This window comes from Mobula birostris, chromosome 7, assembly GCF_030028105.1.
Source record: "Mobula birostris isolate sMobBir1 chromosome 7, sMobBir1.hap1, whole genome shotgun sequence".
Classification (NCBI taxonomy): Eukaryota; Metazoa; Chordata; class Chondrichthyes; order Myliobatiformes; family Myliobatidae; genus Mobula; species Mobula birostris.
The window spans coordinates 138,542,400-138,563,718 of NC_092376.1; the positions used below are offsets into that span (position 1 = coordinate 138,542,400).

At 36.8% G+C, this 21,319-nt stretch overlaps 1 protein-coding gene across 3 annotated transcripts in view; it reads right to left on the bottom strand.

Moving 5' to 3' along the window:
* Nucleotides 1-21,319, bottom strand: part of LOC140200830 (protein phosphatase 3 catalytic subunit alpha-like) — a 422,916-nt gene that overhangs the window by 10,251 nt on the left and 391,346 nt on the right. For all 3 annotated transcript variants that reach the window (XM_072264453.1, XM_072264455.1, XM_072264454.1), the window contains 4 exons: nucleotides 18,228-18,353; nucleotides 14,640-14,717; nucleotides 13,375-13,459; nucleotides 8,883-8,980 (listed from right to left, as the gene is read on the bottom strand). In XM_072264453.1, coding sequence (XP_072120554.1) covers nucleotides 8,883-8,980; nucleotides 13,375-13,459; nucleotides 14,640-14,717; nucleotides 18,228-18,353 — 387 coding nt within the window. The remainder of the gene's footprint in view (nucleotides 1-8,882; nucleotides 8,981-13,374; nucleotides 13,460-14,639; nucleotides 14,718-18,227; nucleotides 18,354-21,319) is intronic.

Here is a 21,319-nt window from a genome sequence, read left to right on the forward strand (position 1 = left end):
CAGCTAAGTTGCCTCAGACTTTTACAGAATACAGAAGTACAGTAATTTTATGTACTGCACTGTACCTCTGCCACAAAAAAACCATGACATATATGAGCAATGGTAAACCTGATTCTGATATGGGTCTCTATTGTTGACTGAGAATGGGAAGGAGGCAGAGGGTGGAAAATCATGGTTGGAAAAAGGGGAAGGGAGAGGGAAGCACCAGAGGGACACTCTGTAATGTTCAATAAACCAATTGTTTGGAATCAAATGATCTTGCTTGGCTTGTAGAACTGGGTGTTTCTGCACACATGCCACCCCACCTGACCCTGGCTTTTTTTCTCTGCCACCAATCCCACAACCCTCCAGTGGCACTCCACCCTCACCATTCCCAACATTTTTTGCTCCTGCCAGATTTACAAACTTGCTCTCTGCTCCATGTTGAAAAAATACAATACTGTGCAAAAGTTTTAGGTACCCTAACTATAAGTATGTGCTGAAAACTCTGGTTCAGTATTGTACATACAGTAAAGAGAAGTTCACTAAAAGTTAAATCTCATGTTCAAAATAGAAAATTTAACCAGATAGCTGCATTCATAAATTCTGAGATACCTTACACAGATGTTTTCCAATATAATTATTTTTCTGTTAATCAAATCACTAAAAAGGAAAATATCACCAATCATGTTAACTTCTAAAACTGCATGACAAGTTAATTAGAACAGATGTTAATAATTTTAAAAAATCAAAGGTCACTGATATAAAATGTTAACTCTGTTCCTATCTTCACAGCTGCTGTTTGTCCTGTTGAGTATTTCTAGCAGGCTTAACACTGAGTAATATAATGTCCCATAGCACCTAAAAGGTACTAAAAAACTAAAATCTGTAAATTAAACATGAGTAAGGGAAAAAGCTTCACTGCAGACCTGCTATTCCCATTGAAATCAATAGGATGTGGACTGGCAGCTTCGGTATCATTAGTAATCTCAGAATTTACATTTTGAAAACATATTCATGGAAGCCCTAGATTGCATCCATTTTAGCAGGTGAGTCCCAGCAGTTCAGAACTAGAAACACTTAATAGCAACATCCAGGTGCTTTCTATGTGCTTTCACTGCACCTTGCAAATTAATTGCCACGATGCAGTTCAGGGAAAAAGATACTTCTTTAAAAAATACCACGTTGCTCAAAGACATCATGAAGCAAATAGGGCTGAGAACATTTTAGGATAAGATGATATATATGCTGTTCCATATAGTGCTAGAAATCTAAAGCACATTTTTGCACAAGGCACTTAATCTTATTATTTAAACATGATGAACAAGTTTCAGAATTTGTGGCAAAATCAATTTCCCTTTGAAATAATTGGGAAGAAATGAACTCCAGATCTGAGCTGCAGTGTGTGAACCAATTTCTTTCTGGCATCCTTCCCAAGTCACAATACATTGACATTAATGCACAGCAGAAATCAATGGAAAGTAACAAATATTTACTCTGCAGTCTGAAATTGTTCATCCCGCTGCTTTGAGTAAAGAGCATCTAGTGGTAGTATCATGCACAGCAGGTCAGCAACTATGTCAAAGTAAAAACTGTGAAACAGAATTTACCCCACAGTGTAATTACGCAAATTTTACAAGAAGCTCAGGCAGATATTTAATACTGAGATTGTTGATAAAGCAATCAAATAGAATAATAAGACCATCACAGATTTTATATTTCCAACATCAAGCTGCAGATTACTGTGAATTTCAATCATTGGCAATCAACAGATATCTGACTAACTCTGTAAACATGATGGAAGCTCTACAAGAAATGAGCTGTGTAGTCTCTGTCCCTCCCTTTTACACATTGAAACTGATGACTATGCAATAACATTTATTAGATCTTTAAATTTACTTGCTTGAAATTTCAAAACAAATTCTCCTTGTATAATATCAACTTGTCTTCTTATAAAACTGATTAGCTTAAGTAACAGTAAAGTTACTTTAGGAAGAAGAAATATTCATGCTCCCTTAGCATGCTACATAACTAAAATATAATGTCCTTCTTTTATGTCAAGCAAAGACCTAATAAATTACAGTGTTTAGCACTTCAAACATAGAGATCAGAAAAGAAAGTCATTATTTTAAATTGCTTGACAAGTCTTCAAATCCTTAGCAGAATTTTCTTTTAAATGTTCATCCTTTATGTCTTTTCATCTGATGTCAGACCTACATGCAGTCCAGGAACTCAAAATCATGTTCATAATAATTTTAAAAATTTATTTTTGAAGTAAAACATGAGGTGCATTGTAAAACTTTCAGGCATGGTAATGGGAATTATTGAATGAAGACAATTTTAGCAAATTATCTGTTGCCTGGACAGTTGCATCACTTGAATTATTTTCTGGAAATGAGAAATATTTGTGAATGGTTATTGAACTCTGAAATAAGATCTTGCCATGGCCATTCAGGAAAATGTCTCGCCACTGGGATTATTGCTGATATGCGATACCATTGGTGTCAATAATAGGATGACAGCATAGAGGTTGTGGTACTGGGCTGGCAATTCAGTGGTGTTAACTAATAATACAGAGATGTAGCGTGCTGGGGCTAGAAATTCAGTGTCTTAATTTGAAGAAATCACCCCTCCATATAACTCCAGACCCAAATCAAGTTGACTGGCTCTTAATTGACCTCTAAAATGACCTAACAAAACACAAGAGTTCAAATGAAATTAGAGAAGGATAACCCACTTTGACTTTGCCTTGGCCCATCATGTTCATGCCAACTATCAATCATGAATGACAAAAAAATCTGAACCCTTTGTTCTTTTTTGGGAAAAGTCACTCAGGCTTGGCTATTTTGTCCTGATATCTCAACTGCAGTACATTACTAAAAGGAAGTTCCTCAGGGGAAGTTTCTTCAGCTTCACCAATGACCCTCCTTCTGAAAGTCAGATTTGGGAATGTTCATTAATAACTCCACACTATTTATTTCAATTTCCTCATATATAGGGCCAGGACAGGATAATGTGATACATTGATAGGTGGCAATATTTGTGTCACGTGAGGACTAGGCAAGGATCCTCTTGAGTATGAAAGGATCAAACCAAAGGATGAGTAACCTTGATACTCGATGCCATTATTATCACTAGTTATTCCAAAATCAGTGTCCCAGGTGTCACTACTGATCAAAAAGTTAACTGGAATAAATATTTTACACATAAATACTATGTATTGGAGTGTAAAAATACTAGGTGTTGGAGTTGTTAAAGTACATTAGGACAGATAAGTCCCTGGGGCCTGATGGAATATTCCCCAGGCTGCTCCACGAGGAGAGGGAAGAGATTGCTGAGCCGCTGGTTAGGATCTTTATGTCCTCGTTGTCCATGGGAATGGTACCGGAGGATTGGAGGGAGGCGAATGTTGTTCCCTTGTTCAAAAAAGGTAGTAGGGATAGTCCGGGTAATTATAGACCAGTGAGCCTTACGTCTGTGGTGGGAAAGCTGTTGGAAAGAATTCTTAGAGATAGGATCTATAGGCATTTAGAGAATCATGGTCTGATCAGGGACAGTCAGCATGGCTTTGTGAAGGGCAGATCGTGTCTAACAAGCCTGATAGAGTTCTTTGAGGAGGTGACCAGGCATATAGATGAGGGTAGTGCAGTGGATGTGATCTATATGGATTTTAGTAAGGCATTCAACAAGGTTCCACACTGTAGGCTTATTCAGAAAGTTAGAAGGCATGGGATCCAGGGAAGTTTGGCCAGGTGGATTCAGAATTGGCTTTTCTGCAGAAGGCAGAGGGTGGTGGTGGAGGGAGTACATTCAGATTGGAGGATTGTGACTAGTGGTGTCCCACAAGGATCTGTTCTGGGCCCTCTACTTTTCGTGATTTTTATTAACGACCTGGATGTGGGAGTAAAAGGGTGGGTTGGCAAGTTTGCAGATGACACAAAGGTTGGTGGTGTTGTAGATAGTGTAGAGGATTGTCAAAGATTGCAAAGAGACATCGATAGGATGCAGAAGTGGGCTGAGAAGTGGCAGATGGAGTTCAACCTGCAGAAGTGTGAGGTGGTACACTTTGGAAGGACAAACTCCAAGGCAGAGTACAAAGTAAATGGCAGGATACTTGGTAGTGTGGAGGAGCAGAGGGACCTCGGGGTACATGTCCACAGATCCCTGAAAGTTGCCTCACAGGTGGATAGGGTAGTTAAGAAAGCTTATGGGGTGTTAGCTTTCATAAGTCGAGGGATAGAGTTTAAGAGTCGCGATGTAATGATGCAGCTCTATAAAACTCTGGTTAGGCCACACTTGGAGTACTGTGTCCAGTTCTGGTCACCTCACTATAGGAAGGATGTGGAAGCATTGGAAAGGGTACAGAGGAGATTTACCAGGATGCTGCCTGGTTTAGAAAGTATGCATTATGATCAGAGATTAAGGGAGCTAGGGCTTTACTCTTTGGAGAGAAGGAGGATGAGAGGAGACATGATAGAGGTGTACAAGATAATAAGAGGAATAGATAGAGTGCATAGCCAGTGCCTCTTCCCCAGGGCACCACTGCTCAATACAAGAGGCCATGGCTTTAAGGTAAGGGATGGGAAGTTGAAGGGGGATATTAGAGGAAGGTTTTTTACTCAGAGAGTGGTTAGTGCGTGAAATGTACTGCCTGAGTCAGTGGTGGAGGCAGGTACACTAGTGAAGTTTAAGAGACTACTAGACAGGTAAATGGAGGAATTTAAGGTGGGGGCTTATATGGGAGGCAGGGTTTGAGGGTTGGCACAACATTGTGGGCCGAAGGGCCTGTACTGTGCTGTACTATTCTAAGTTCTATTTTCTATGTATACAGGAGCAAATTAAAAATTGAGTACTCTGAACTGAAATGCTTACCTCCTGACTCACCCAAATCTTTCCACCATTTATAAGACAATAATCAGTCAAATGGTCAACGTGCTTGGTGGTTGGCACAGATTTGGCGGGCTAAAGGACCTCTTTCCAAAAAGTATGATTTTAAGACTATTTAGGATAAGGCAACCTAGAATCACTCATTGGATGCATTTATACGTCCACCCTACTACACTATGACTGCATTGCATCATCTGCAGTAAATCATGAAGATTTTTCATAACCTTTTATATACCTCAACTTATTACATCCAAAAGGACAAGGACAGAAGCATACAGCAACATCAGCATCTCCCAAGTTGAAAATAAACCTCCTGCCTTCTTTGTCATTGAGTAAAAATCTCAACTTAATGGGACATCAATAGTTCAAAAAACTGGCTCACTACGACATTCCAAAGAGCAATTAAGATGAGCAATATATTGTGACCTTTTCAGTGACATACTATTCCATGAATCAGTTGTCAATGGTGTGTAGCTAATTTACTGAGGATCAAAATTGAATTTAGAATATTTCTTGATTGTAAAAACTTCAGTCTCACCACATGGCACATTCAGTCAGCTAGTCATTGGGAAAGCTTGTGTGGGTTTTCTGCTACTCAGCAACCTTAACCACGAAGAAGTATACGCAATAGGAAAGGTTTGTATTCAAATAGCCATTATATAAAATTTTTTAAATGCTGAAGTCAAAATAGTCCAAGTTGGACTCATACATTGTAGGTACAGTTGAGCTTTATTAATTTTTTTCAACTTAGTTTGAAGTTTTACCATTCTTATGGAAAAACAATACTTCAAAAATTAACGACAGATAAACTATCCTTAAATAAACAAGGAAACTTGGGTTTGAACAGTTAAGTGCATTTTTCAGTGATTATCATATTGTTACCTAAGTGATCAAATGGCTTTGGATCAATTCTGGAATATAAGAACATAGAATGATCTGGTACTTCTGTTTGATCATAGTACAGCATCTTAACATTTATAATTTGGAACGTTATATATGGACAATAGTTAAAAATGCACCATCAACATTACAATGCAATATAATATCTCTAAAACACAACTGCATAATTGATATTTTTGTTGCATATTTTACCTAGCATTATCATCCTTAGAGATTTTAAATGAAGTGTTATCAATCAAAGTTTGATATGTGTGACTTTTAAGGCTTGGTCAAACAGACACTGTACCATTTGAAAAATGGAAAAAAATACAGCAAGGCTTCATGGCATGATCTGCCCAGATGGCATACAAACAAATTTTTCACTGTAATTCAGTATAGCTACCAATAATAAAGTAGTATCAATGATAAGGAAATTCTAGTGCTTATGTCCTTTGCTGAGTTATCAAACATCAAAGTACTGCATCTGAGTTCCTTTGGGCTCTTATTGCTCCTATGTGATGGTTGCTCACAGGAAGTAGTGTCCTCTACCCTTGGCCTTATGGATCAGCAAGTACAGCTTGCCAGACATGAAGCAATTTCTGATGCATCAGATTTTCAGTGCTTATATTACCCACTTTCATCTCAATTACAATCACAGATGCAACACTTCCTCCAAGTATACATACCTGGTGCATTCATTATTAAATCATCTGTGTTGGTTCTTCTATGAAAGGTAGTTGGAAATTATATTCAAGTATTCTTATGTTTAGAAATGAATTTGCTTAAAATGAAACATCTTGTTACTCTTAACCTTTCAGCATTTACTTTGCCTCTTGGAATTGTAAATGATACATGTAAATTTCTGTAGCATCCATACAAATCTATTTTGGCAGCAGGGTTGTTTTCAGGTGTGGCTTGTAAATTGTAGCAATTAAATAATTCAAGAGAATAGCAATGTCAAGCCACATCTGTAGAGGAAAAGAACCTGAAATGCTGACTCTTCCTTTACTTCTTCATAGGCTGCTAGACCCACTGACTTCCTGCAACAGTTTGTTTTATTGCATTTGCAGTCTCTTGTGTCTCTAGTGATGTAACTTATGTCGTGACTCAAACTACATTTTTGTAAACCTCAGCAGAATGCAAGCAAATCTGTCAGTAGGTTTTTATCATCAATAGCACAGATGGTGTAAATTTGTGGTCTTAATGATTTATCAACTTATTAATTCATTTTATTTCCTCCCTGGTGTAATTCCCAAGATGGTGCACATATCTTTGCTGAGCCAAGAACTGCGGTCTAGTTCCTAGCGTCAACATCATCACCGAACTGAATGACCTGGAGAGAAGTTAACGTTCTCCCCAATCGGAGGACAAGTACTTCCACTGTACATATTCCACCTCATCAACATTTCTGGAAAAAGGAACTCACGACAGAAGGAACTACTGGCACAGAACTGAGCCTAATTGTTTGTGATGCAATTTTATAAGAATATATTGTGCCACATTCCTAATTCCTCATGCTACAGAACACTTCATATGAACTGCTGTTGCAGAATGAATTTCTTGGCATTCTTCAAGAGATGCTAACAACCTTAGAAAACAGAGAGACATGGAATGTCAAGAAAAAAATAACCTATTCAAGCATCATGGATAGAGCTAATATTGTAGGAATCACAGAACAGTACAAATACTGAGCAACAGTTGATGGACCAAGCTTCAACTCCAGAGCGCATAATGGTAATTTTAAGTATGATGATAAAATTTAGGAGAAATAACATTCATATCAATTACATTTCCTATGCTACCTTCCTTAACTAAATCTACCTCAAAGAATATCCATTACTGGTATGTAAAGATTAGTCAAGTGTTTTATCACAATAATATTCTGATATGTTAATTTATAGTTATGACAATAACCTACATCAACAGAATCTAATCATTTCAAAGCTATTATTACCATGCAATTTGTGGGAGCTTGCTGTACACAGTCCTACTACTGTAATTTAAATAACATGTGAATATAAGTATATCTTTCTTGCATAATGCAGAATGTTCCTTCCATATTTCCTGTATTGTAACTTCTCTATTTCTGCATGACCTTTCTGATCTCAGATAAGGATTTTCCTCGGAAGGAAAAGGGAAATGCCAAATGACAAGTTTCTCATCAATGTTTCATGACTGGATTAAATATGTCATTGTCATACACTTGAAAGCTTGTTATCTTCCTGTGTATACTTTTGACATTTTAAAGAAGAAAAAGTATTTATAGAACTAACAATAATTCATCAGAGATTTGATGAAGGATTTAGCAGGAAATAATGATATATTCTGTATACAGATGCTGACTATGTGCTTCTTACATTTCTACTTTCTATTTTAGATCTGCACTTTCCCAGTATTTAGTGCAGAGAAACCAAATACAGCATGGGTGATTGCATTGTCGAACACTCCTGTTTAGTCCATAGGAGTAATCCTGTGATTTCTGTTGCATGCCACTTTAATTCCCAATCTCCCTCCTCCCACCCCCCATTAAAAGATGTCTGACAGTGCCCTTCTCCATTGCCGTTGTGGGGCCCCTTACCTTCCATCTAGGCCCCTTACCTTCCATCTAGGCGCTTGACTGAATTTTCCAACTTTAGGTAAACTGTTCTTTGATCAATTCCCATCATACTAATGTCCCTTTCTCACTCCACTTCATTAAGGTAGTTAGTCTCCATGCTCCTTATCATCTCATTTGTTTTAGCCTATCTTACACTTCACTTCGTATTGTAAACCTACTACTCATTCTCTAGTTCTCAGGAAGGATCTCTGATCCACAACATTGACTGGTTTCTCTTTCCACGAATGCTGCTTGGCTTGCTGAGTTTTTCCAGCATTTCCTGTTGTTTGTTTTAGATCTTGACATCTGCAGTTTTATTTGTTTTCCACATAAATTTAACATACATGTGTAATTCATACTTGGTGAACATTTTGAGGTTCATGAATTAAAGGTCCGATTATTCCTATGGAATTGCAACATGTTGTATTATTTTTTAAAACCACCTACAAGAACTGCTAGAAAATAATATGAAAGGTCATAAAGGGAGCAGTACTTAGGCACAGTAGATTTTTGGCAAGGATGGTGGGCAAAGCACACCTACCGCTTTGTAAAGTCTGTTTGCCTCCTGACAGCACTCCACTAGGCAGCATACCGGTTGGAGTCAGACCTTTCAAAGTTAAAACACTCTCACTCTCCTCTCTGGGAAAAAAAAGCAAATAAAGTGTGATTTTTTTAAAGTCATAAATCTCCCTAAATTTAAGGTCAGAATTATGTGAGCAAAGTGAGAAAATGTTTCTTGCATACAGCAGTGAGGTTATTTATCACAAAGCCAAAATCCATCCACTAGCTGAATGTTCATGTTAAGTGTGTTATTAATAATTATTAGCAGATGATATTCTTTCTGAAAAGAAGCAGAACCATCATTTCAGTTCAAAAATACCTCATCAGAATGGGAGAAGCAAGAAAGCTAGCGTGCTTTAACTTGCAGAGAGAATGGGGAAACAAAGGAGGTATTGTGGCAGTGTGGCGACGATGGCTGTCTTTCTATCAGCAACCTGGAACTGTAAGGGGCAGAATGCAGCAGCTGTTGGAAATCTGAAACAGAGGAAAATGCTGGAAATATCCAGCAGATCAGGTAACACAATTAATCTTACAGGCAAATGACATAACTTCAAAACTGACACAATCAGGAATGGCATGACATCTTAAATTGTTGAATCCAATAATGCAATGTTTCTGGATTCCCAAGCACTGAAATGTTTTTGAATAGAAGGTGAGGTGTTTTCTCAAATTTGCAATGGATTTCTTTGCAATTTGCAGTGTAAAAAGACAAAGACTGAGAACATGTATGAGAGTAGGGATAGAGTCAGAGTCAAAGAGCTCTACAGCACAGAACCGGCCCTTTGGCACATCTAATCTGAGCTGAAGTGTTATTCTGCATAATCCCATCAACCAACACCCGGACCATAGCTCTCAATACTCTTCACATCCATGTACATATTCAAACTTGTCTTAAATATTGAAATTTAACCCATTTCTCCCACTTTCACTTAGCAGTTTATTCCATACTTGCAACATTCTCTGAGTGAAGAAGTCCCCCCTCAGGTTCCCCTTAAATATGTCACCCTTTAACCTCAACCCATGACCTCTAGTTTTAGTTTTACCCAACCTCAGTAGAAAAAGCCTACTTGCATTTCCCCTATCTATACCTCTCATAATTTTGTTTACCTCTATTAAATCTTCCCTCATTCTCCTATGCTGCAAATTTACTCAACCTTTCCTTGTAACTGAGGTCTTCAAACCCCAGCAACAATCTTGTAAATTTCTCTGTACTCTTTCCATCTTATTGATATCTTCTCCGAGGGAAGGTGACCAAAACTGCACACAATACTCCAAATTTAGCCTCACCAAAGTTTTATACAACTTCAACATAACATCTCAACTCCTGTACTCAATACTTTGATTTATAAAGGGCAATGTACCAAATGCTCTCTTTATGATCTTATCTACCTACGATGCCACTTTCAAGAAATTATGGATCTGCATTCTCAGAAACCTCTGTTCTATTGCACTGCTGAGTACCCTTTCATTCATTTTGTTTGTCCTCCCAAAGTGCAACACCTCACACTTGGCTGCATTAAATTTCATCTGCCATTTTTCAGGCTATTTTTCCAGCTGGTCCAAATCCTACTGCAAGATTTGATAGCCTTCCTCACTGTCTACTCTGCACCCAAACTTGGTGTCATCTGCAAATTTGCTGATTCAGTTTCCCACATTATCATCCAAATTGTTGATTCAGATGACAAACCACAAAGGATCCAGCAGGAGAATTAAAGGAACATATCACTGGAAGCTAACATGGGTTTACAAAAAAGAGTAAAAGCAAACTTTCTGTAAACATATAATAGCAAACTTCCAGCACTGTTCTGTACCCCATGGTTTCCACATGATCTTTTGGGTTGTATCCTCGTAACTAGATATTAGGCAGATAATGTATCAGCTGGATGGCTCTCTTCTCCACCCATCCTAATAATCTAACTGAAGGTCCATTGACCTAAATGTTAACTCTTTTTCTTTCTCCACAGATACCACCAATTGCTGAATATTTCTGTTTTGTTTTAAGATCTGCATTTTTTTTCAATTCAAACACTTGTTTTTAATTTAGATCCAAATGAAGCACTTTTAAAATGCAAAACTCAGTTTCTGAGATATTGTCATGTTAGAGATGATGTTTTGCTAATCTGGGATCTGGTGACGTATTAGTTTCTAACAAAACCTGATGATATACTTTTATACTTTGACTATGGACAGATTTCAGAAGAGCACAGCTTTCATGTGTGTGAACAGATTAATGGAAAATGATTTTCAGTAAGAATAATGATAATATAATTTTTTTCTCTTCGAATGTTATGAGTGACAATATGTATTAAGTTTGCAAAATGTACTCAAAATCAGTGAAAATGCATTGCCTAGTGGTCTATGTAGTTCTGAGAATCCCATGCAGTTTGGAAGGATTCATGGAAAAACTGACTATGATTGATATCTTAAGTTACACTTAGGCCAGTCATAAAAGACTTCTATTGAGGTTAATAACCATTTCAAACATCGAAAAGTTTTGAGGGATGAATAGTGTAAGTTTTTCTCATTGCTAAACTGTTCAATATTCAGAGGCCATGATACAACATTTCATGAGAAGAATGAGGGGATAGTTAGAAATTCTCACACAAAATTATCAAAAAATGGATTTTAAAAAATCCAAGTTTCTAACATTAAGGAGCAGCAGATGTTTAGATATTAAACCACTTAAGGGACAGAAAGAAAGGGCCATGTAAAGATGTTTCGTGAATTGGAAGAAGTTTTTGATATCCTTGAGACATCAATAACTTCTTCCAGTTCAAGAAACATCTGCAAGAGCAAGAGCAAATGCAAATACTGAGATATATAAATGATCACAAGAAAGTTCTATACAGGTAATGACAAGCTACAAGTGTAGTTAGCAAAACAAAATGAAAGCAATGGACTTCAAGCAGCCATAGGCTGTAGGTACAGGTGGACACATGGTGGATAAAATACAATATGGAGATGTGTGAAGTGATCCACTTCACTGAGTCAGTATAAACAAAGTGGGATAACCTTCAAGTGATTGAAGGAAAGGGGTTTTATTTCAAAATTAAAATGGCAGGCAAAATTAAAAGGATGACTAAATAAGGCATATGGCATCCCTCTTTTTATAAAAATGAGATATAGAGAACAAAAGCAATGAATTTATATTAAATCTGATTCAGCACTAGCAAAAATGCTGTGTTCCAGTTCTGGGCACCATTATTAAGAGTCATTAATGTCAAAAGCTGAGACACAAGTGGCAGGTACAAGATATCAGAGGGGAATTTTTTTTTAGCTGACCAAAGAAGCTGCGATAGTTCCTTTGGAAGCAAAAAAGATTTGTGCAGATTTAAGATTTCTTTATAGTGATGAGGGATTTTTTTTAAACAAATAAACAAAAACCATGTCTATTAGCAGAAGGCTCAGTACTGAAGGGATATGGATAAGAGGTAATTCTTAAGGAACCAGAGATGACTTGAGAAAAATTCTAACACGGTGAGCCATTAGAGTCTGGAATTTGCTTCCTGATGGCTAAAGCAAGCAGACTGAATTATAGTTTTCAAAAGCACAAACGTGTAAATTCAAAAGTTCATTATTTCCTTCAGTGTCCCAACTGAGCCTTCAGTAACTGGAGAAAAAGAATGTTCAAAAACTAAAACATCAAATCAAAAACTAAGTTCATGGTGTACGGAACTACAGTAATCTCGACCCTCCTACACATGCTAGAAATGTGGCAGCCTTCCTTAAGTTGGAGAGGCATCACCAATTCCATCTGTGCAAAATTCCTTTTGGCAGGATAAATGAACCAATGTCAATATCCTCTCACAAGCCAACATTGTCAACTCTAAAGCTCAGGTAATCCAGCTCTATCAGTAGCCATATAGTTCATATGTTCATAACTAGATACCCAAAACAAACACACTACTCCAAACCCTGTCATGGCAAGAAAGAAAAATATTTCATAGACATTTATTTACCATTATCAGCAATTCATGGGCCTATTTGGCTCATGAATATCTGAACTGGAGAAGGAGCATCCGGGAAAACACAGACGAGAGCACCCAGAAGCCATTCACCAGCAAGGAAGGCATGCACATCATTTTAATGATCTGACTTCCTGCCCTGTCACCAGCACTGCCTGTGGCAGAGTGTGCAGATTCAACCAACTCAGGACACTGAGAACTGGAGTGGAAACATGTCATTCTTGGCGTTGACTGCCATAAAGATGAAGAGCATGCTGAAGTTATTTTAAATTCTAATTTTTAAACATTTCTTTAGATGAACAATAAAATTCATAATAGTTATCAAAATTAAATTCAAATGTTCAATGATTTTTCATAAATAGCATTTATCCCCATAGAAGATTAATTATTTAATAATAGTTTTTTATTTTTGTGATTGAATTATTGAATCTTTTGATGAAGATTCAAAAATTATATGCTTTGCATATTACAGAGAAGTGTTTCAGTTATGACATGCATTCTTCTTACCTGAGCACAGAAAACACTCTTGCCATTTTGCCAATCGCTCGAATTTTGTTCCTGATAACCTCTTTTCGAGCTGCAGCAGCATTTGCTTGGAAGGAAAAAGTCTAGTTTAGACAATATAAGCTTAACTCGCATGATTCTATACTTCTAGACAACAAAATATAAAATTAATTTGAGAATCATGAAATATACAATATATTTATTTTGTGAAAATAAGCTTTAACAAAAGTCACCAATTGTGAACAAAGACTAAATGAAAATTAATACCTCTATGGAGTTAAACCACCAAAACCTCTGAAGCAATTTGATCTCTCTCAGATCTTTTCTACTCTAGGATCATTTTAGTAACATGATCTTTATCTGCTGCCATTACCATTTCTCTGCTTACTGCAACCCCAGCTCTAACGTATTTTATCACAGAATCTATATTCAGCTGCTTCCACGATTCTTCATTCTACTTTTATCCTTGCCCTAGACTTGAACCCGCCTTTTATCAATCCTTCAAATAACTTGTCTCACGCATGCAGTCCACCTCCAGCTCTTGGCTTCATTTCAAATAAACTGCTAGCCATTATCTGCATTCAAAATATTAACTTCTAACTTTCCCTAGTTCTTGAGAATACTTACCAACACAAAATGTTAAATCCATTTCTCTCTCCGCAGGTGCTGTCTCACCTGAGAATATTTCCAGCATTTTCTGACTTTTTTTTTAAAAAACACAATTACATGCAGCCTCTTGATGGATCTTTTTCACTTAGGTTTTCAGTGCAGTCACAGCATCAACATAACTTTACTAAAGTCATAAATTACATGCTCTGTGCCCAGGTCTCTCATGTCTTTTTCAAACTCTCTGCACAATGTTTGACCAGATTATCCTCCTTCACTGTTCCTCTATCTTAGTCCCATTCAATGACGTAACCTGAATTATTTTTTAAATCTCAATCAGGAACAATATGTTCCTTTCACCTTTGCCTTGTGTTTGGTCTCTTGCTTTCAGACATCTAAGCCCTGTTCTGATGTTCCCTACTTAGAACCCTGACATACTCAATCCTTTAAGACACTCTTTAAAATACACCTGGTTCACCTGCTCTTCTTATAATCTCCCTTTAATTAAATGCCTTGCTATGTTACAGGGCTATGTAATGTATTTTATTGCAAAGGGTTTTACAGATCGTGCTAAGTGTTTTCGGTAAAAGGTAATCTATATGATAGTGGTACTGTTTCTCCTTGACCATTCAACACTTCGTAACTTAACAAAAATTTCCTACCATCAAATATCTCATCTCCGTCTGTCATGAGTTCATCATCGGAGCAGATATTTAGAACATTCACCAACATCTCTGTCACTGAAACAAGGATAGAACTGAATGTAAATTTAAGCATAATGTCATAAAGTCTTTTGAATTTCATACATCAAGTCCCGAGTTCAGTTTTTCTATTGCTGAAGCTGGCAATGAAGCCTGATGAGAATCAGAGAGAACAGCAAATTCCAGGCTGTGCTGCTTGTGCACTTGCAACGCTTTGTATCAAAATTAAACTAATAGAATTGTGAAGAGAGGCATAAATAAAGAATATGGAAGAAAAACTGTCTTCCAATAAAAGTTAAGATGTTACATTTTTATCTAATTGGATTCTATTGTAAGTGTTGTGGTCTCATAATCCACTGGAATCAAATACTGACAACACTAACTATTCAACTGATGTTGCAAGCCATGGGTTTGTCTGTAGTGCATTGGATTGTATAAAATTATATCGATCCAAACCAGTCCAACATATGATTCAAATAACAGGATATTTAGGTCTGAAGTTTGAGTGCAGTTATAGTTACAAACACAGTAAGAATACTATCAGGCCCAGAGGCAGAGTCTTAAAGCTAATTATTAAAAATTTGAATTCTACACAGAGATTGGGAAAGCTGAGGCTTTTATATGGATATAATGTCCCTGACTATTTCTTCAAAGGGGCAGGAACTGTTAAAAAAATAAAATTGGTGATCAGTCAATTTAGAGCAGTGGTCAGAAAAAAAAATACAACTTTAGGGAATGGGAGCTGAGGAAATAAGGATTCTTTTGAATAAAATGTAATTTTTATCATATTATTCATTAATTAATAAATGGCCTTCTTTAACAGTAATTACTAATTATCCGGTGAGTTTAAAAATTCAAGGTATCTGGATCTATAAAGTAAATGATTTAGGGAAAGGCATATATATTTTAAGATACAAATTATTGCTCTTTGAAACAGTAGAGTGTTAACAAGTACAAACATTCTGAGAATTTGACAGTAAAGGGAAAATTTTACTAGTGATACATTGTCGTTCCATGGAATGACCTTGTTCCAAAGAAAAGTGATTCTGAAAGGCGAGCTTAGGAGTGCTAAAGAAAAACAAATGCAATAAAACTTGTAGCTCAAAAGATTAAAGGAGGTTTAAAGGAAGCATGTTTCACATTCTTTAACAATAATCTGAACATAAAACTAGAGGTTATAGATCCAAAGGGAATGAATAAAAATGTAGGAAACAGCTTGGGATCAAATGAAGCCAAATTGTGCTCAAAATAGTGCGAGTGCATGCACCCCTGATTGTATTTGTGTGAGTCCCTTTTACCCACCATGCAATATTTGGAAGAATAATGGCCCATTTTTTACCAGCTGTAAGTATATAGAGTGTTAACAATCTGCATGCAACACAGATATATTCTGTCAGCGTGAACCTCAACCATGTAACTGTCATGAAAGATTGTATTTAGAGGTCAGAATACTTTCCCTGCCTGTGTTATCTAAAATGATCAATAACATGCAGTTTATTTACTCAGTGAATTAAATATGAAGTCTACTTTCTACAAGTATTTGATGCTTTCTGACTTCCTAGGTTTGTGAAGTTTGCCATTGGTGTATCAGATGTACCAGTAGACCTACCACCAAGGAAATATATTCAAAGCATTGCTGGAAAATGCTAGCAATATCACAATGGACCTACACACCCTGCTTCTGGACTGTTTGCCCTGCCCCCATCAGGGAAGAGGCTACGTAGCATCCACGCCAAGACCGCTAGACTCAAAAACAGTTCCTCCTCCCAAGCCATCAGGCTGACCTAAACTTCCACCCATTAACCCTTCCCAATACCCTCCCACCTTCACCTTATGTATATATAATCAGTCAGTACATAAGCTAACCTTATGTATATATGGCCATACTCAACAGTTACTTGTACGTCATGCTTCATAGGATTGGATTTATACTTATTGTTGGTTTTATGCTTATTGGGGTTTTTATGCTGCATCAGATCTGGAGTAGCGATTATTCATTCTCCTCATACTCGTGGACTGAAAAATGACAACAGATAATCTTGAACCTTTAATTCAAAGACATTGTGTTGACAACAAGGTGCCAACAATACCCAGCTACTCCCATCCATGATACTCCAGTAGTCATTTCCCTTTGGGAGCATAATTACACAGCAACATTTCAGACCACGCAGTTACAAGGTGAGGGGGCAGTGACTTATTACCAAGGTACACAGAAACAGGGCGGCATGGTAGCATAGCACAACGTCTTACAGTACCAACGACCCAGGTTCAATTCCCGCTATTGTAGATAAGGAGTTTGTATGTACTCCATATGTTCTGGTTTCTCCCCACAGTCCAGCGATGTACTAGTTGGTAGGCTAATTGGTCATTGGAAGTTGGCTTGGATTAAATCAGGGGTTTCTGGGCAGCATGGCTCAAAGGGTCAGAAGGGCCTTTTGTTGTATCTCAACAAAATAAGAATAAATAAATTTCTTCTCACTGAGGATAGTGGATCTCTGGAATTCTCCACACCAGAGGGTTATGAAGACTCAATCAGTAGATTTAAGGACTTAGAACTGTTTAGAACTGACACAGAAGAGGATTGAGGCCTAGGGTTGATCAGCCATGATCATATTGAACGGCAGGACCAAATCACCTACATTTCCTCACATTTCCTTCCGTGTTCCTGCATGTATAGGCAAAATGAGCAGAACATATGCTGGCAAATTACTCTGAGAGGGATCAGGGAAGTGGAGGTGAACTATCAGCAATATTTTTGGAGCAATTCAGTAGCATAGCCTCACTAAGGAACAATGAGTTTGAAGCCCACAAAATGCCTGTGGTGCTGCTACACTCGAGGTAAGTCACAATGGCAATTAACTTCTATGCATCAAAGATATTTCAAAGCCAAAGCAGAAATATCTACAACAGGACAAACTGCAGAAGGAATATATATAAAATAATCATGTCTCATTGTCTTTTGTGAGAGAACAGCAGGGAATGTAAGTTCATAGTTTCATCAGGATTGAATGGATGCAGGAATGTGGATGCAATGGGTTGCACTCACATCACTTTAAGAATATCACCTTCCATCCCTTCAATGTGGACATGAGAAAGGAATCCACTGCTGAATAGCTCAGTTAGTGTTCTATCATATTGTATATACTATGCCGATCAATACACATAGGCCAACAAATCCAATTGTGATGCCAATAAACACGAATGAAATTCCCCATTCACTGTAAGCACTTCTCACATTATCACTGCAAACCCCCAAGTTACTTACCCAATGTGCTTTCATTTCTCTGCATTTTGGCTGCAAGCTACCCTTGCCATTTACAGATTCCACCCCATGAATCAGATCTTATTTTCCTGCATACTTATAGTTCCATTGTTGCTCAGTGCTGTTAATCTAAGACAATTTGTTCTAACTTAGCTAATAGTCTAAAATGCTTTACCAATAATATCAACATTGAAATATATCCAGTCAATGGACTAATATGCATTATGAGTTATGACAATTATTGAGAAGCCTTAAACGTTTCAGATTTTAAAATTCCATTCACATACCTTTTTCACCAACAAATGGTAAAGACCAAGTAAAAACATCCATAAAATTTGGTAGCCAGTAAGGATGGGGAGAACAATTGAATTGCCGAATATTCATAACATTGTTTTCATATTTCAATACTGCAGCTGAAATGAAGTAGAGAAAAATATTGACAGACAGTTAAGTACACAGCTCTATGGGTCAATTTTATAGTGACAACTACAAAACCTCCATACACTAATTCTTGGATGATAAATTTTGTAGCTAAATAATACATATTCACATCAGAATTTTCAAGAACTTACATTGTCTCAAAATATTTCGTACTCTGTTTAGTACTTTTGAACTGTAAGTTCACCCATGGTTTGTTAGTTTGCACCCACAGCTTCAAGCTTGACACTCACTGTTCAGGTTGAATAATTTGCTATTTTAATACTATTGTAATTAATGTATAAAACAGGCGCTCCTCAACAATGTGTGTTTAGCCTACTGCTCTATTCTCTTTACACTCATGACTATGTTGACAGGCACAGCTGAAATGCCACCTATAACTTCGCTGATGACACAACGGTTATTGGCAGAATCTCACATAGTGACGAGGGGGTGAACATGACTGAGGCGGATTTGTGGACTTCAGGAAGGGGAATTCGAGGGAACACACGTCAGTCCACATCGAGGGGTCAGCTGTGAAAGGGTGAGCAGCTTCAAGCTTCGGGATGTTAACATCTCTGAAGATCCATCTTCATATTGATGCAATTATGAAGAAGGTATGCCAGTGGGTATATTTCGTTAGGAGTTTGAGAAGATTTGGTACATCACCGACTCAACCAATTTTTTGAGATTTACCATAGAGAGCATTCTGACTGGTTGTATCCTTGTCCAATACGGAGAAGCCACTGCACAGGACTGGAAAAAGCTGCAGATGATTAATACAAGAGCCTGAAGATGTGCCCTAAGTGTCTTAGGAACAGCTTCTTTCCCTCTATCATCAAATTTCTAAATGACTCATGAACCCCTGGACACTACCTCAGTATTTTGCTCACTTTTTGTACTATATATTTAATATATTCTTATTGTAATTGTTTGTAATTTTAATGTACTGCACAGCACTGCTGCTGCAAAACAATAAATTTCATGACATATGTACGTCTGTGATAATAAAATCTCATTCTGCTCTGAAACATCATTGTTCCGGTAAAATAATACATTTGGAATAAAGTTTGCTTCTTTCTGTAAGTTTGTTGGAAGGTATCTAGATCCACTTTTCAGATAAGTTAACTAAAGCAGCAAATGAGACAACTGAAATATCTCATTGTTGATCCATAAAATTCCAGCGTTCAAATTCAAGGCTCTCACATCAACCTCAGTATATTACTAATTATATCTGTTTAATTCCTTATTAGATGCTTTAAGGGTATGTTCAATGATTACTCTGACAACTCCATCATAAATGTGCCTACAAATACATAATAAATTATTACCACAATCAGAATCAGGTTTATTATCACAGGCATGTGTCAGTAAAAATATTTTTGACATTTATGATTACACAAGCAGTATAGTGTTAAAGTGAATATTGGGATGAAAGTTCTGTTCTTATCAAATGACTTACTGACCACGGGACAACAGAACTGTGGAATACACATAATCTGCCCATTCACTGCTTCGCTAGTAAACAGTGATAATCAGCAGGAGAGCCATCATCCTTAGTAACATCAAATAGACTGTACACAAATCTCTGTAAGTAGATCATTTAACTGTTGCCTTGGATACAGAGAGTTTTTCTGGTGCATCAGTATCAGTAAGGGAATGAGGAAAATTGAGAGCACAATACCTAAAAACATTCTGTATAACCATCATATAATCTATATGTTATTTTTAGAACCTGTTAAATAAATGCCCTCAAAAATGTTGGATTATGAATGTATTAATGATGGACTTAAGCTAAGGGTTTTTTTTATGGAGACATTATTTAAAATAAGTGGCTTAAGTGACCTTTCTATAAATAACAGGGAAGGGAATTTTAGCCTATAAGCATTCACTTGTCTCTTATTAACACAACACTTTCAGGTTCATAGCTGTTCTGTGAATGCATTTCATGTGAATAGGAATTAATACAACTTTATTAAAATACTATAATGTAAGAAAAATTATTATTAGTTCAAATATATCCAGGTTTATTAAAGTATCAAATGCAATAATGTGGAGCAGCATAATGGGGACAAGTGCAAAATCAAATGTAAATTCAACTACTTAGAATTTAAAGTAAATTAGAATATTTGTTTACTAATGGAGAAAGTAGAAACTGTGTTGAATGAGATTTATGAGTTTTTATACACACAACAATTAAAGATAATGAACAGGTACAAAACTAAATCAAAAGGCTACGGACATGTTGACTTTCATCTCAAGGTGACTGGATTATGCTTATACACCCTTGGTCAACCCCATCAGGAGCCTTCTTGTCTGGGTTCATCATCTAAACATGGGGATGTATTGACTTTGGAAGAGTCATGGTACACCTTCTCAAAGAATTATACAGAGGCTGAGAATACAAAATATTAAATTCAGCTTGCAAAAAATGTAACATGAATTATCTTGAGTTTATAAGATTCAGTGATATTTAAATGTTAGAAGATTTAATAGGATGGATACAGAGGAATTACTGTATTTCTTCTGTTTCAGTGACCTTAAAAATTGCCAGGTCACAATACTAAAACTTTACAATTTAGAAAGGAAACAAAGGATTTCTTTTTGTCTCCACATGGGCTTTATCATAAAGATTACCATGCTGAGAAAATCAAAACTGGAAATGTCCATCAAATCAGCCTGTATCAGGGAAGTTAACAATGTGAAAACATTTTACGAAAAAGGAGAATGTTAAGGGTTACAGATGTACTTAAGCAAATGCAGTGGCAAGAAAAATGGTACGCATATCCATGTACATGTTTACCTGTATTGGGGAAGAGTGAATGCATGAAAGGAATGAAATGAAATCTACTTGCATGCAGCTGTGATGGGAATCATTAAATATTCCCTTGATCCTAAATATCCATTGATACTCACAATCAACAATACTCGGATGGCAGACTCGGGTTGTGAGTGCAGTTTC